The sequence below is a fragment of the Piliocolobus tephrosceles genome, chromosome 16 (genome assembly GCF_002776525.5).
Source record: "Piliocolobus tephrosceles isolate RC106 chromosome 16, ASM277652v3, whole genome shotgun sequence".
Taxonomy (NCBI): domain Eukaryota; kingdom Metazoa; phylum Chordata; class Mammalia; order Primates; family Cercopithecidae; genus Piliocolobus; species Piliocolobus tephrosceles.
Genome location: NC_045449.1, coordinates 5,220,861 through 5,235,594, shown reverse-complemented (window position 1 = coordinate 5,235,594; position 14,734 = coordinate 5,220,861). Strand labels below are relative to the sequence as shown.

The 14,734-nt window shown below is 45.8% G+C and overlaps 1 protein-coding gene across 3 annotated transcripts in view; it reads left to right on the top strand.

The window, feature by feature from the left end:
• The window catches only part of DHX33 (DEAH-box helicase 33), a 28,813-nt gene extending 15,403 nt beyond the window's left edge, over positions 1-13,410 (top strand). For 2 of the 3 annotated variants that reach the window (XM_023184537.1, XM_023184539.2), the window contains 5 exons: positions 18-106; positions 3,348-3,475; positions 3,876-4,079; positions 5,386-5,472; positions 9,833-13,410. In XM_023184537.1, the coding sequence (XP_023040305.1) occupies positions 18-106; positions 3,348-3,475; positions 3,876-4,079; positions 5,386-5,472; positions 9,833-10,141 (817 nt within the window). In that variant the 3' untranslated portion in view covers positions 10,142-13,410. The remainder of the gene's footprint in view (positions 1-17; positions 107-3,347; positions 3,476-3,875; positions 4,080-5,385; positions 5,473-9,832) is intronic. The other variant, XM_023184538.1, reaches the window with a different exon arrangement.
• The last annotated feature ends 1,324 nt before the right edge of the window (positions 13,411-14,734 follow it).

Here is a 14,734-nt window from a genome sequence, read left to right as displayed (position 1 = left end):
TCTCACGCTCTTCGCAGGTGTAACCTGGCCAGTGTGATGCTTCAGCTTCTGGCAATGAAAGTCTCAAATGTGCTCACCTTTGACTTCATGTCCAAGCCATCTCCAGGTAAGTGAAATCCACAGTTTTGCAGAAGGTGGGTGAGGAGACAAACAACAACAAATGGACACTTCCAAAAAAATAAAGTATTTTGGTCATCTCCTTTATTTAATTTTGTGGATAACAATATTAGTTATTAGAGAAGCATCTCAAAATCATGAAATGATAGATAAATTGATTGACTTTTAAAGAGACAGGGTCTCACTGTGTGGCCCAGGTGGAAGGGCAGTGGCTACCCACAGGCTCCATCACAGCCTCCAACTCCTGGGCTCCAGCGATCCTCCCACCTCAGCCTTCCAAGTAGCTGGGACCACAGGCATGTGCCAGTGCTCCTAGCTGTGAAATGATAGATTCTGTACTGTCAGCACCATCAATAAGGTTCCTTGACCTCTGGAACCAGTGAAGGTCATCGTGTGAGTCCTTGGGATACTACAGAACTGTAATGAAGTTGTGCTTTTTTCAGGGACTGCAAAGATCACATTTCTGTGCCTTTAACTGGAATTTGATCAGTCTCCTGTTCATTGGTAATTTCTCTACAGTGGAAGAACATAATTGGAAATCTTTATGATAGTAGCTTTGGCACCTGGCCTCTCGTCAATGCACCATTTTCCTTTTCTTCCCCCCGTCCCTTTTCTTAAGTAATGCAATTGGTTTAAAAAAGAAAGAAAGAAAACACAAAGTCAGCAATTGATGGGTGTACTAGGGTCCTGCCCTAATCCTCAGGTTCATAGTTTTCTTCCCCTAGAACAACCACTGGAAGTATTTTCTAGTAGACTTCTAGAGCAAATGTATGCATATGTGAGTATATGTAGTGTGTTTAATTTTATTCATGTATTTATTTATTTATTTTTGAGACAGGGTCTTGCTCAGGTTGTCCAGGATAGAGTGCAGTGGCACATTCTCAGCTCACTGCAGCCACAACCTCCCGGGCTCGGGTGATTCTCCCACATCAGCTTCCCAGGTAGCTGGGAGTACAGGTGTAAGCCACCAAGCCCCCGCTGTAGTATGTTTTTGTTTTTGTTTTTGTTTTTGTTTTTGTTTTGAGACAGGATCTCACTTTGTTGCCCAGGCTGGAGTGCAGTGGTGCGATCCCAGCTCACTGTAACCTCTGCCTGCCAGGTTCAAGTGATTCTCTTACCTCAGCCTCCCAAGTAGCTGGGACTACAGGTGTGCACCACCACACCCGGCTAACTTTTGTATTTTTTAGTATAGATGGAGTTTCACTATGTTGGCCGGGCTGGTCTCGAACTCCTGACCTTGTGATCCACCCGCCTCGGTCTCCCAAAGTGCTGGGATTATAGGCGTGAGCTACCGCATCCAGCCTGTAGTATGTTTTAAACCATAAACAGCAACAAACATTGAGCATTGTTCTGTGCTTGATTTTTTTCCTTCATTGCTAAATCCTTACAAACAAATGAAGATACATAAGGTATAAGGAATGACTAAAATCCAACACCTGTGTACCTAGTTGAAGCCCCCAGGGCACCCCCGCCACCCGCTTGCCCTTGCCTCCTTCCACTCCTTTGGAGTAACCACTCCCACATTTTGTTTGTAATTGCCTTGCTTTTCTTTGTTGTTTTACTATATGCGTCTGTATCCCTAAACCACCTGTTTGTTCTTTGTTTATAAGTTTATGTTATTCTTGAGTAAGCTGTTTTCATTCAGCTTGTTCTGTATAGTTTATTTGTGTTGATGCTTTTTCACATTAAGTGCTATTCTATTCTGTGAATAAACCAAAATGCATTTATCCATCCTTCAATTGGTAAATATTGCTTTAAAAAAAGCAATGAGAAGGCCGGGCGCGGTGGCTCACGCCTGTAATCCCAGCACTTTGGGAGGCCGAGACAGGCGGATCACAAGGTCAGGAGATCGAGACCATCCTGGCTAACACGGTGAAACCCCATCTCTATTAAAAATACACAAAATTAGCCAGGTGTGGTGGCGGGCGCCTGTAGTCCCAGCTACTCGGGAGGCTGAGGCAGGAGAATGGTGTGAACCTGGGAGGCAGAGCTTGCAGTGAGCAGAGATCGCGCCACTGCACTCCAGCCTGGGCAACAGAGCGAGACTCCACTTCAAAAAAAAAAAAAAAAGCAATGAGAAACATACTGCTTTCTTTCATTTAATATATTTTACAGATCACTCCTTCTTGGGATGTATATATCTACTGCATCCTTAGAAATGCTTTTTTATTCTTTAATAGGTAATGTATTTACATGGTTCAAAGTTTAATATAAAATAGTAAATAGTGATAATGTCCTTCTCACCCCTCCTTGTCTCCCAGCCTCCCCAGCTGGCCCCTGAGACAACTGCTATTTCCGCTGTTATGTGTTTGCTTCTGGCGATATGGTCTCTGTGTGATGTATATCTGCAGGTGCAATTCGTAAGTGTAGCATTGCTGGGTCAAAGGTTACACTTTTGATGTATGTATTCAAAATCTACACACATATTGCTTAATTATGGGTCATTTAAAAAGGGAATCGAGGCCAGGCGCAGTGGCTCACACTTACAATCCTAGCACTTTGGGAGGCCAAGGCAGGCGGATCACCTGAGGTCAAGAGTTTGAGACCAGCCTGGCCAACATGGTGAAACCCCGTCTCTACTAAAAATACAAAAATTAGCCAGGCGTGGTGGCATGTGCCTGTGGTCCCAGCTACAGAGGAGGCTGAGGCAGGAGAATCACTGGGACCCAGGAGGTGGAGGCTGCAATGAGCCGAGATCACACATTTGCACTTCAGCGTGGGTGACAGAGCAAGACTCTGTCTCAAAAAAGAAAAGGGAGGCCAGGCACAGTGGCTCACGTCTGTAATCCCAGCACTTTGGGAGGCTGAGGCGGGTGGATCACAAGGTCAGGAGATCAAGACCATCCTGGCTAACATGGTGAAACTCCGTCTCTACTAAAAATACAAAAAATTAGCCAGACATGGTGGCGGGCACCTGTAGTCCCAGCTACTCGGGAGGCTGAGGCAGGAGAAAGGCGTGAACCCGGGAGGCGGAGCTTGCAGTGAGCCAAGATTGCACCACTGCCCTCCAGCCTGGGTGACAGAGCGAGACTCCATCTCAACGAAAAAAAGGGAATTGGACTGAAGACAGTGATGTCATTCTTTGACAGGTGTGTCAAGGGGGCAGTGGTGGTTATGATGTTTTGCTGTTGTTTGATGTAGAGTTATCAAAAGCTCCCAGAAATACTGAACTGGCTGCAACTTCATTCTCTTTGGACTTTTGGCTCCTTTTTATGTCTCCGTTTCTTTAGATCACGTTCAGGCGGCCATTGCCCAGCTGGACCTGTTAGGTGCTCTTGAACATAAAGATGACCAGCTTTCCCTGACTCCAATTGGAAGAAAGATGGCGGCATTTCCTTTAGAACCCAAATTTGCCAAAGTAAATGATACCCTCTCCTCAGTCCCCTTTCTGTGCATTACAGTTCGCCATCCCAAAGTAGAACCGTTAACCCAGTGCTTCTCGATTAATCTCACTTTTTCTCTTAAATAATTACCAACCCCTGGTTTTTAAATAGCCCTGGTTGATGTTCAGTGTGGGATTCAAAGATTATGAAATCAAGAGCCCTACCCACAAGAAATTCGGAACTCTGTAGGGAAGGCAGTCACCTGTTTTATTTAATATTAAAGAGTGAAGTAACACTAATGTACATAGCCATGGTTTTAGAAATACCTGTCCTTTAACTCCTTAGAAAGGAAGCTGCAAAAGCAACGTACAGAAATAGTGCATTCTAAAGCTAGGAGAAGGCTGGGTTTACACAATTTTAAATTTCGGTTTGCAGACCATCCTCATGTCCCCCAAATTCCACTGTACAGAGGAAATCCTGACCATTGTGTCCCTGCTGTCTGTGGACAGCGTCCTCCACAACCCTCCTTCCCGGCGAGAGGAAGTGCAAGGGGTCCGCAAGAAGTTCATATCCAGCGAAGGGGATCACATGACCCTGCTCAATATCTATCGGACCTTCAAAAACCTGGGTGGAAATAAGGTGAGCCTTGTCTTGCTCCTGTTCTCCAGAGATAGCTGCTTGTCTCTGCTGCGTGCTTCCCTTTTTCTACTGAAGCCGTACAAAAAGTACACTTTCCCTTTGTGGCTGAATGATCTAAAGAATCACAAAAAGAAAGCCAGACATCATTTCGGAAATGCCTCAGTACTGGGAGGTTACCAAAGAAATGTCGCTCCGGTCTCTGTTCTGAGTGTGTTTAACTCAGCAAGACTTAAGTGACTCCCAACCCATCAAAACGTAGTTGGAACTTAATAAAGTAATATGTCTAATAATGATAGTGCATACCAATTAATGAGTACTTACTCCGTGCCAAGCCCCATGCTAAACACTTTTTAATGTATGATCTCATTCAGTACAGTACTTAAAAGAAATGAGCACTGTTATTATTATCTTTTATATTCATGAAACATAGTCGTGGAAATGAAGCTTCGTGCAGTTGAAAAACTTGCCCAGGGCCAGGCACAGTGTCTCCAGCTTGTAATCCCAGCACTTTGGGAGGCCGGGGCAGGTGGGTCACTTGAGCCCAGGACTTCCAGAGCAGCCTGGCCAACATGGCAAAAGCCCGTCTCTACTAAAAATCCAAGAATTAGCTGGGCGTGGCTGTAGACACCTGTAATCCCAGCTACTCGGGAGGTTGAGGCAGGAGAATCATTTGAACCTGGGAGGCAGAGGTTGCAGTGAGCCGAGATCGTGCCATTGCACTCCAGCCTAGATGACAGAGCAAGACTCTATCTCCAAAAAGAGAAAAAAGAAAGAAGAAGCCTTACATACATTGGGCATTTCTGTTTTGTTTTCTGTGTCTGTTCATATCCTTTGTCCATTTTTCTACTGGGTCGTTGGTCTGTTTCTTAATGACTTGTAGAACTTTTAAAATCTATTCTGGAGATTCTGATATTATATTGGGTATGATGAGACAACTATCCCAAGCTGGGAAACTAAGTTTTTCTTTAGTTTAAATTATCAATAGTTTTCCTTATAGTTCATGTTTTTTGATATAAAGATATTTTCCTACGTTCCTTTTTGGCACCTGAAGTTTTTCCTCTGAATTCAACTGTGTTCTAAAAATGTTGTTATATTTTTTCTATAGAAATGAGAGGCTTGTTAGCTGGGCATGGTGGCACGAGCAGGTAGTTGAAGCTATTTGGGAGGCCGAGGTGGGAGGATTGGTTTGTGGTGAGCTATGATTGTATCACTGCACTCCAGCCCAGGGAACAGAACAAGACCCCGTCTCTATGAACAAATAAATAGTGAATGAGTGGATTGTGATATCATTCTGTCTCCTATTCAGGATTGGTGCAAAGAGAATTTTGTCAACAGCAAGAATATGATGCTGGTCGCCGAAGTCAGAGCACAGCTGAGGGACATCTGCTTGAAGGTATTGTCCCGGTCCTAGTGTTCTTTGGGTGACAAAGCTGTTACTTCGTTCAAGGTAGACATTTTGAAATTGCTTATTGCTAGTGATTATAAAAGGATTTCTCATTGTAGAAAATTTCACAAATAAGAAAAAGGGAAGTTACCCACAATTCCACATCTCAGTAGTTTAGCCTATTTCCTAACAGCCTATTTTTTATTATATTTTTTCACATAGTAAATTCTATGTATAATTTATATTTGGTTTTATAATCTTTATAAGCATTTTCCAGTGTTAGAATTCTTCATAAGATTTTAAGTGGGAATATCTCCATTATTTTCTTTTAGAGTACCAAAGTCGTGTATAGTTGTTAAATATTTACACAATGCAGAAAATAGTGATTTATAATGTAGAAAGTTTAAAAAGTCTCCCATAATCCTGCCCCTCCAGAGATAACTACTGTGAACAGTTTGGGGTAGATCCTTCTAGAATTTGTTTCTGTGTATGTATGTTTTTGTGCATGTCTGTGTGCCTGTGTACGAGCACACACATACACGGATACGTGTACATGAGGTACTGTTCCACAACTTCCTTTCTTCCACATGGCCTCCCTTTCCCTTTCCCCTTCCCCTTCCCTTCCCACTATCTGAGACAGAGTCTTGCTCTGTCACCCAGGCTGGAGTGCAGTGGTGCCGTCTCGGCTCACCGCAACCTCCGTTCACCGGAACCTCTGCCTCCCGAGTTCAAGCGATTCTCCTGCCTCAGCCTCCCGAGTAGCTGGGATTACAGGCTCCCACTACCACGCCAGGCTAATTTTTGTATTTTTAATAGAGACAGGGTTTCACCATGTTGGCCAGGCTGGTCTCAAACTCCTGACCTCAGGTGATCCGCTCGTCTCGACCTTCCGAAGTGCTGGGATTCCAGGTGTGAGCCACCACGCCTGGCCTCACATGTGTATTTCTTGAATCCTTCTGGGCTTTTGGTGCTGCATGTGTCTAGCTCATTCACTTCAGTGATTTCATAGCATTTCATTATATTCACTGTAGTTTATTTAAGCCTCTAGTAACGGTCATTTAGGTTCTGCCTCCTGCATATGTGCTGTGGTGTGCACAGAATGAATTTCTAGATGGGGAATTTGGATTTTGTTAGATACTGCCAAAGTGTCCACCACAAAGTGTTTTTTCGTTTCTTTTCTTTTTTTTTTTGAGACGAAATTTCATTCTTGTTGCCCAGGCTGGAGTGCAGTGGCACGATCTTGGCTCACCACAACCTTCGCCTCCCGGGTTCAAGCAATTCTCCTGCCTCAGCCTCCCAAGGAGCTGGGACTACAGGTGTGACCCACCATGCCCAGCTAATATTTTGTATTTTTAGTAGAGACGAGGTAAAGTGCTGGGATTATAGCCGTGAGCCACCACGCCCAGCCAATCTTTTGTATTTTTAGTAGAGTTAAGGTTTTACCGTGTTAGCCAGGATGGTCTTGACCTCCCAAAGTGCTGGGATTACAGGTGTGAGCCACCACTCCCGGCCTAATTTTTTGTATTTTTAGCAGAGACGGGGTTTCACTGTGTTGGCCAGGCCCGTCTTGAGCTCCTGACCTCAGGCGATCCACCCGCCTCGGCCTCCCAGATTGCTGGGATTCCAGGCGTGAGCCACCGTGCCCGACCCACAAAGTTTTATATTAGCTTTTTATTCCCTCTTAGAGTACATGGTGTTTGAAAGGCCTGTCGTGGTATATTTAATGCTTGCATGACACTCCACATTTTATGTCAGAGGTAGAGGGTCGCATGAGTGTTCTTTTGCTGTTGATCACTGAGACGGTGTCCATGTTTTTGCTGTCGTCATAGGCACTCTGTGGTGAATGCCTTGTGCCCCCTCAGTGCGGACACTCCTGGGAGACAGTCACAGCCCGTACCCAGGCCTGTGTCTGATGCCAGCGGCCTATAGTTAGCACTAGAGCTGTTTCTTCTCTTAGTAGCCTATTGTATTCTGTCTTTCACACATTTTTTCAGACTGCTCTTGTATTTGAACAGTTTCCTGCCAGTCTGTCTCTTGGCTTCGTAAGTTTTCTTAATTTATTATTGTCAGTAGAAATGGTGCTTCTCTATTAGTTCTGAATTTAGGACTCTGTAGTGGCCAGGGATACCTCTCATTATATGCCAGGCACTGGTCAAGGTCCTGAGACTTTACAGTCATGCCTGCTCAATAACTAAGTAATAATCTAGACAATGACCTGACGTACATACACTCACGCCAGGAGGCCATCAGATTACAGTAACCACTATCATTTATGAGGCGTTTGTTCAGCACTGTTCTGAATACTTTTTATGTGATTGCCTTATTTAAACTCATTTCTTTTTTTTTTTTTTTTCTTTTTTAACTCAGACCTTAACCCAAAGGATAAAATCCTCTTTTCAACCTATAAGACTGATTCTGTTGTTATTCCCATTTTACAAAGGATGAAACTAAGCTGAATCAGGTTAAATAATTTGCCCCAAATCACTCAGCCAGTGAGTGGTAAAGCTGATAGTCTGGAAGGAGAGACCACCACTTAGCCTCTGGGGCTTCCCGGAGGTGGCGACAACTGAGCTAGATCTTGACAGATAAGGAGATAAAAGAGTATCTTCCAGACCAGGTGTGGTGGCTGGCTTATGCCTCTAGTCCCAGCACTTTGGGAGGCCCAGGCAGGTGGATTGCTTGAGGCCAGGAGTTGGAAATCAGCCTGACCAACATGGCAAAACCCCATCTCTGCTAAAAATACAAAAATAAGCGGAGCGTGGTGGCGCATGCCTGTAATCCCAGCTCCTCAGGAGGCTGAGGCACAAGAATCGCTTGAACCCAGGAGGCAGAGGTTGCAGCGAGCCGGGATTGCGCCACTGCACTCCAGCCTGGGCAACAGAGCGAGACCCTGTCTCTTCAAAAAAAAGTATCTTCAGGCATAGATCGGCTGATTGTCAACAACAACAGAAACCCTTGAGCCATCATAAAGGACAAAAGAAAGATTTTTCCAAGGATCGAAAGGTATTTCTGAGAACCTATAGGCAGGAAATAGAGTCACAGGAACTAGAAAAAGCCTGCAGGAGCCAGGGCCGCTGCTTTCTCTGGACCTGCTGCTTCCCTTGCTTCGAGTACCCTCTGCGTGCCTCCTTCCCTCTTCTCCCCTTTACCTCCACATGGAAGTGATTGCTCTGCATGGCCCCTCCTCTCAAGAGCCCAGCAGAGATGGACAAGTTTTCCAGTTTCAAACCTAAAAGATGCCTGGAAGAGAGAAGCTGGCCAGCGTAGGCCCAGCGAGTGTGTACCACTGGTTTGTTCCTCTGTGCCCAGGGGCGTAGGTTACATGACCCACTCATCAAGAGCAGTAGAACAAGGACATTGAGTGGTGACTGACATTTCCTCTGATGAGACAAAGGCAGCATTTCTACTAAGAGCAGCAAATGTGAAGGCACAGAGATAGGAATCATGAAACGGGGCGAGGAAAGAGAAGGCAGCCAACTATGGGGAACCATGGAGTGTCTAAAGAAGAGTGGCGAGGGCGTGGTGGCTCACGCCTGGAATCCCAGCACTTCGGGAGGCCGAGGCGGGCAGATGACTTGAGGTCAGGAGTTTGAGATCAGCCTGACCAACATGGTGAAACCCCGTCTCTACTAAAAATACAAAAATTAGCCAGGCGCGGTGGCGGGCGCCTGTAATCCCAGCTACTTGGGAGGCTCAGTAAGGCAGGAGAATCGCTTGAACCTGGGAGGTGGAGGTTGCAGTGAGCTGAGATCGCGCCACTGCATTGCAGCCTGGGCGACAGAGCGAGACTCGGCCTCAGAAAAATAAAAGAAAGAAAAAGTGCGGTGAGAGGAAAGACGGGGGAGCGGCTCAGGGTGGCTCCTTCATGGCTCCACCACGGGAACTTTGCATTGTTTTGCAAGGAGTGATAGAGACAGTGTTGAAGGTGTCTGAGTGGATGGAGAGTGGTTTGGGCCGTGCTTTAGGTAGATGAGGCTGGCAGCACAATGTAAGGCGAATCGGCGTGAGGAGATGGTGAGATGGTCAAAGCGAGAGGGAAGGGCCTTTCCTTTCTGGGTGTCCTGATGGAATTTAGGTGAGGGGTGGGTCACCCAGCCTGCCTGTGGTCTGGTGGCTAACGTGAGCGCCTCCCTCCCAGCCCTACCTTCGCAGGCAGTAGTTTCCCTGTTTCTGGCCCATCCTCCTCCAGCTGGGCCTTCTTCCCCTGACCTTGCTGATGCTCGGTGACCACCTCTGAATGTCAGAATCCACTTTGTTAGGCTCACAGTGCAGGCTGCATTTGCCCTGGTAGGTCCAGTTTCCCCAACACACTGTGTAGTGCTGACCAGTGTTTGAGGTCGGCTCCATTCCTCGCTTTCTCCCGAAACAGATGTCAATGCCAATCATGTCATCCCGAGGAGACATGGAGAGTGTCCGCCGCTGCCTGGCTCACAGCCTCTTCATGAGCACCGCCGAGCTTCAGCCAGACGGCACCTATGCCACCACGGACACCCACCAGCCGGTGGCCATCCACCCGTCATCTGTCCTCTTCCACTGCAAGCCGGCCTGCGTCGTGTACACCGAGCTGCTCTATACCAACAAGTGCTACATGCGGGACCTCTGTGTCGTGGATGCAGAGTGGCTGTACGAGGCTGCCCCTGAATACTTTAGGAGGAAGCTGAGAACCGCCAGAAACTGAGCCGCCCCAGGATGCCACCAGAATCGCTGGTCCCTGGGAGCTTGGACTCCAGTCGTCCTCATAGCAGCCTTCCAGGTTGGCGCTTAGAGAAGCCTTGGAGTCAGCTGAGCGTGCCTGACTTCCAGGAGCTTGAAAGCATCTTTGCTTCAACTCCTAGGACTGAACCATGTAGACATGGACATATCATTTGTACCTGGAAACTTCAAAATTATGCTTTTGGTTCTTACTGGGTGACTTTGACTTAATTAACACCTGAGCCTCAGTTTTCTCATCTGCCAAATGGGAGCAATAATAATAATCCTTATAAAATTGGGTTCATAAAGTTTAGAGAAAATGAATGGAAAGTACCCAGAACTATGCCTGGAGCACGCCACACCTACAGTGAGTTGGGAGCCATTAGGCTGAATGTTGCTGCTTTCCACGTGATGTGAATTAGGTACAGCAACATCCCAAGTTCTTGTGACTAAGGGCGATTTTCTGGAAGGGCCACAGGAAGTTGCGGAGCTTGGATGTTGCCCTTGGTTCTTGTTTAACGTCTATCTGTATGCAGTTTTAAAATAGAAAACACAACTGACTTCTGTAGAAGTTTCCAGAGGGGGGTGCTGTTACCTCATACCTCCTGGGATGGCGATCCCTACTGAACACTTATGTCTAGGGGTGGACCGCTCTGTGTCTGTCTCTAAGCAGAGACCAGTAAAGGAGCCTCCTGGTCCTCGGTACGTGACCCTGTTGGTGCATGACCCTGTCATGCTTTCAGGAGACATGTAAGCTTCCTAGGTGAAGGCTGATTTATACCTTCTGAATCCTGTCACACGTAGACATGGGACACTGGCCTTTCAGTGTTTTGTGTGTGTAGGTGACTCCCAGATACACAGTTGCCATTTTTCTCTCTAACTGGGCACCAGCAAACATGTGGGCATAAGGAGTGACTCTGTACCATTTCAGCTGTTTCTTTTTGGGCAGAGCCCCTGGTCACAGGTGATGGTGGGAGAGGGGTACATAGAACCCAGAGAACGCTGGCTTATGCCAGAGACCACACCACATCTGGGCTTGCATTCTTGTATCTTTCTTGGTGTGTGGGCAGGGGGCGGTTCAGTGAAGACTGGAAGGCCTGCTGGACAAACTCAAAAAGAGGTAGAGCTGTAACACTTAGTCTTGCATCTTATTAATGTTCTATGAAATTTTTTCCTTCTTCGTAGGGACTTGGGGACAGTCTGGCTTTGCTGCTTTCTAACTGCTAGGCACCTCCCTCTAACCCTCATTGTCAGAGGGAATTGGAGATCTCCACAGTCTCTTCCTGTTCTGACATTCCGAGCAGAGAAAGGGCACTCACTGTTCCTCTTAGCTATTTAATTATCAGAAGCAAGTAATCTTTCCCCAGATAGTGTTCTGTCCTAGAGGTCGTCGAGCTTTGACTCTTCTATTGTGCTTGCTTGGTCCAAATGCATCTGTGGGTGTTTTGTCATTTCTTACTGAATGAATCATAGTTATAACCAGGGGCCAAACTGCCCAAGAGGCTCTCAGAGATCACGGACGGTCTCTTTCTGGAAGCTGTGGCCTGACGGAACAGCCCCATCCCAGGGTCCCATCTGTCCGGAGTTGGGTATGTCAAGTCCAGCTGAATCTTTATTTCCAATGCTAGCCACGGTCCTGCGCCGTCAAGCTCTCAGCTAGTGTTTAGGGCTCTGTCAGAAATGGTTATATATGGGCGACATAAGATCTGACAGCTCCTATATACCTAATCTTACTGAATTCTTAAACTTTGAACCAGTTCTTCCACTTACTGACTTGTTACCATGGCTGACTTTCTGAAAACTTTCCCACAGTTTTTTTTTTTTTTTTTTTTTGCAGTAGGGGATTAGGATGTTTCGTCCTACTTGGTAAGAAAAAGTATTGTATTTTTAATAAATCATTCATAGTGCTGGTAAAAAAAAAAAAAAAAAATTGTGGGGTGGCTGGGCGCTGTGGCTCACACCTGTAATCCCAGCACTTTGGGAGGCCGAGGTAGGCAGATCACCTCATGCCTGTAATCCCAGCATTGGGATGGGAGGCCAAGGTGGGTGGATCGCTTGAGAAGTTCAAGACCAGCCTGGCCAACATGGCAAAACCCCGTCTCTACGAAAAATACAAAACTTAGCTGGGTGTGGTGACACATGCCTGTAATCCCAGCTACCCAGGAGGCTGAGGCACAAGAATTGCTTGAACTTGGGAGGCAGAGATTGCAGTGAGCCAAGATTGTGCCACTGCATTCCAGCCTGGCCGACAGTGTGAGACTGTCTCAGAAAAAAAAGAAAAAACTTGGGGTAATTGATGTCCAGCTTAAGTACCTGAACAGTTTCCAGAAATGTATATTTTTTTTCTGAGGGGCAAAGGATGTAAACAGCTTCTAAGTAGCTTTAATGTTTCTGTACAGAAATATGTTATCACTGTAACATTGTGGTAGAGTTTTAATACAGTATTTAGTTTTTTATTGGGCTTTTTAAAAAAGTTAACTTTTAACATAGCTGCTCAGGGATTAAATCAGATTGGAAAACCCATTCTGACTCCACGTATTACTACAAAGAAATACATCGTTGTTTATATTGAGCTGCAAGGGATAGTACACTTTACGTTTAAGAAAGTTAAATGTTTCACAATAACATTGCAATACAACCTTCAGCTACTCTTCTTCAGTTGGTAAAATCTGATGGTATGATACCTCTTTGCCAACCTACGAAACAGTATCTGGAAGAAGCACCAGCTCCCGTGAGCAGCTTCATGTAAATAGATGCACTCCAAGCAGATTGCATGCTTCAGGTGTTTGTCTTCTAGTAATCATGGAGTATGCAACACCCAGAGTAACACGACAAGGGGCGGGACTGCAAACAGCAGGTCCTGCTACAAACCCTTAATGCTGCATTGCTGCCAGTTGTAAAGAGATGCCTGAATGGAGGTAAGTTTTGCCCTGTGGGTAAAACTGATGAAGTACTTACTGTACTGTCACATATAAATCCACTAAATCCAGCTACTGGGAACTGCCTGGAACTATGGCCATGCATTTTTTTTTTTCTTTAAAGACCAGTGTGATAGCAGGCCATGCATCTGAGATACGATATTCCTTGGTAACTAGGGGGAGGAAAAAAAAAAAAAATCAAGTAGGTTCAGGCGTATGTTTTATTTTGAGAGTCTGGTTTTATTTGAACAGAAATAACTCTACAGAAAGCTCCTGTAAATAATGCTCAAATTTGCACTCGACGATCAAATCCATTAAAAATGAATCTTGTATATGATGTGTATGGCTTGTTTCTTGGGTCTCTTTTCCATTATTCATAGAAAATTATTCAGAAAATATTAAGTGTTAGTCTTATCATGAGTTAGTAAGACATACCTTCTTAGTCGCTTGTACGTCCTGTATATCCTGGGAAGGTAGGATTGTTGGTTCTTAATCTAAATCTGAACCCCATCTTTGGGTTACATGAATTTAGTGGAGCAGCTCACAGAACTCAGGGAAACACTTTTACCAGTTTCATATAAAAGATATGACCAAGGGTACAGATGGAGATGAGCAGGGTGGGGAATGGGGAAGAAGCTCCGAGCTTCCATGCCCTCCCTGGGCCACCACTCTCCAGGAACCTCCATGTATTCAGCTATCAGAGGCTCTCCAAACCCTGTCCTTGGGTTTTTATGGAAGCTTCTGGACATATCTAAATGATACAAGCCGGCTTCTTGTTCCCAGACAAATGATGTTCCATTAGAACTTGGATGCGGGGTTGAAGGTGCAGAGAGGGAAGGTCACAGAAATTACTCATGGATCCTGCCCTTCAGGATGTCACAGTCTGGTTGGTTTAACCTGGTTAAACCAGCAATGCCAGGAGGTTCCTGTTGAAAAGAGAATGAAGCAGGGTCTGGGGGCGCACAAGCATGAGTTCCGAGCCGACGGGAAAAAGGAGGTTCTAGGAAGGCCTCTTTCAGGAAAACCTTCAGACTTTTTCCTTTGCTCTTACAACAGTCAGCACAGAAGAGTTCTGTGACCAAAGGTTTGGGCTTTTTCCCTCCACACGAAGCAGCAGATGCCAGCTGGGTGTCCTCCAATTCCACCCCAACATTGTCTACCTGGAGATAGTGTCGGATCCCATGAGATAGTGTTAGATCCCATAGGTTGAGGGCTCAGTCCCCAAGACCGCCCCCACCTTCAGACGGCAATGGCAAGTCTGGGCCTCTGAAACTTCCGACCAACCCGCTTCAAGTTGGGGTTCCCACGACCCCCCTCTTTGGGTTAATTATCTTTACCATCTTAAAGAAAAGAAAGTGGCAGGATAATAGGATCATTGTAGGGAGGAAATCAGCAATAAGACATATGAACAAAAATCCCTGTGACATGAATAAGTTTAAAGGAAAATGCTGTGCCTTGAGATGCATATGCGAACATCTCCATAAACCTTTTAGCAATATTGCTCCAGCAAGCCCCACCTTATTCCTAAAGGCGGTTTTCTCCTTGCTCAGTAAACAAAGCACACAATCAGGTTTTATTGCCTAGAGACGGGCAGGAGACAAATGCTTTTCTCTTACTTGAGATTAAGAGAATAGGCCGGGCGCGGTGGTTCAAGCCTGTAA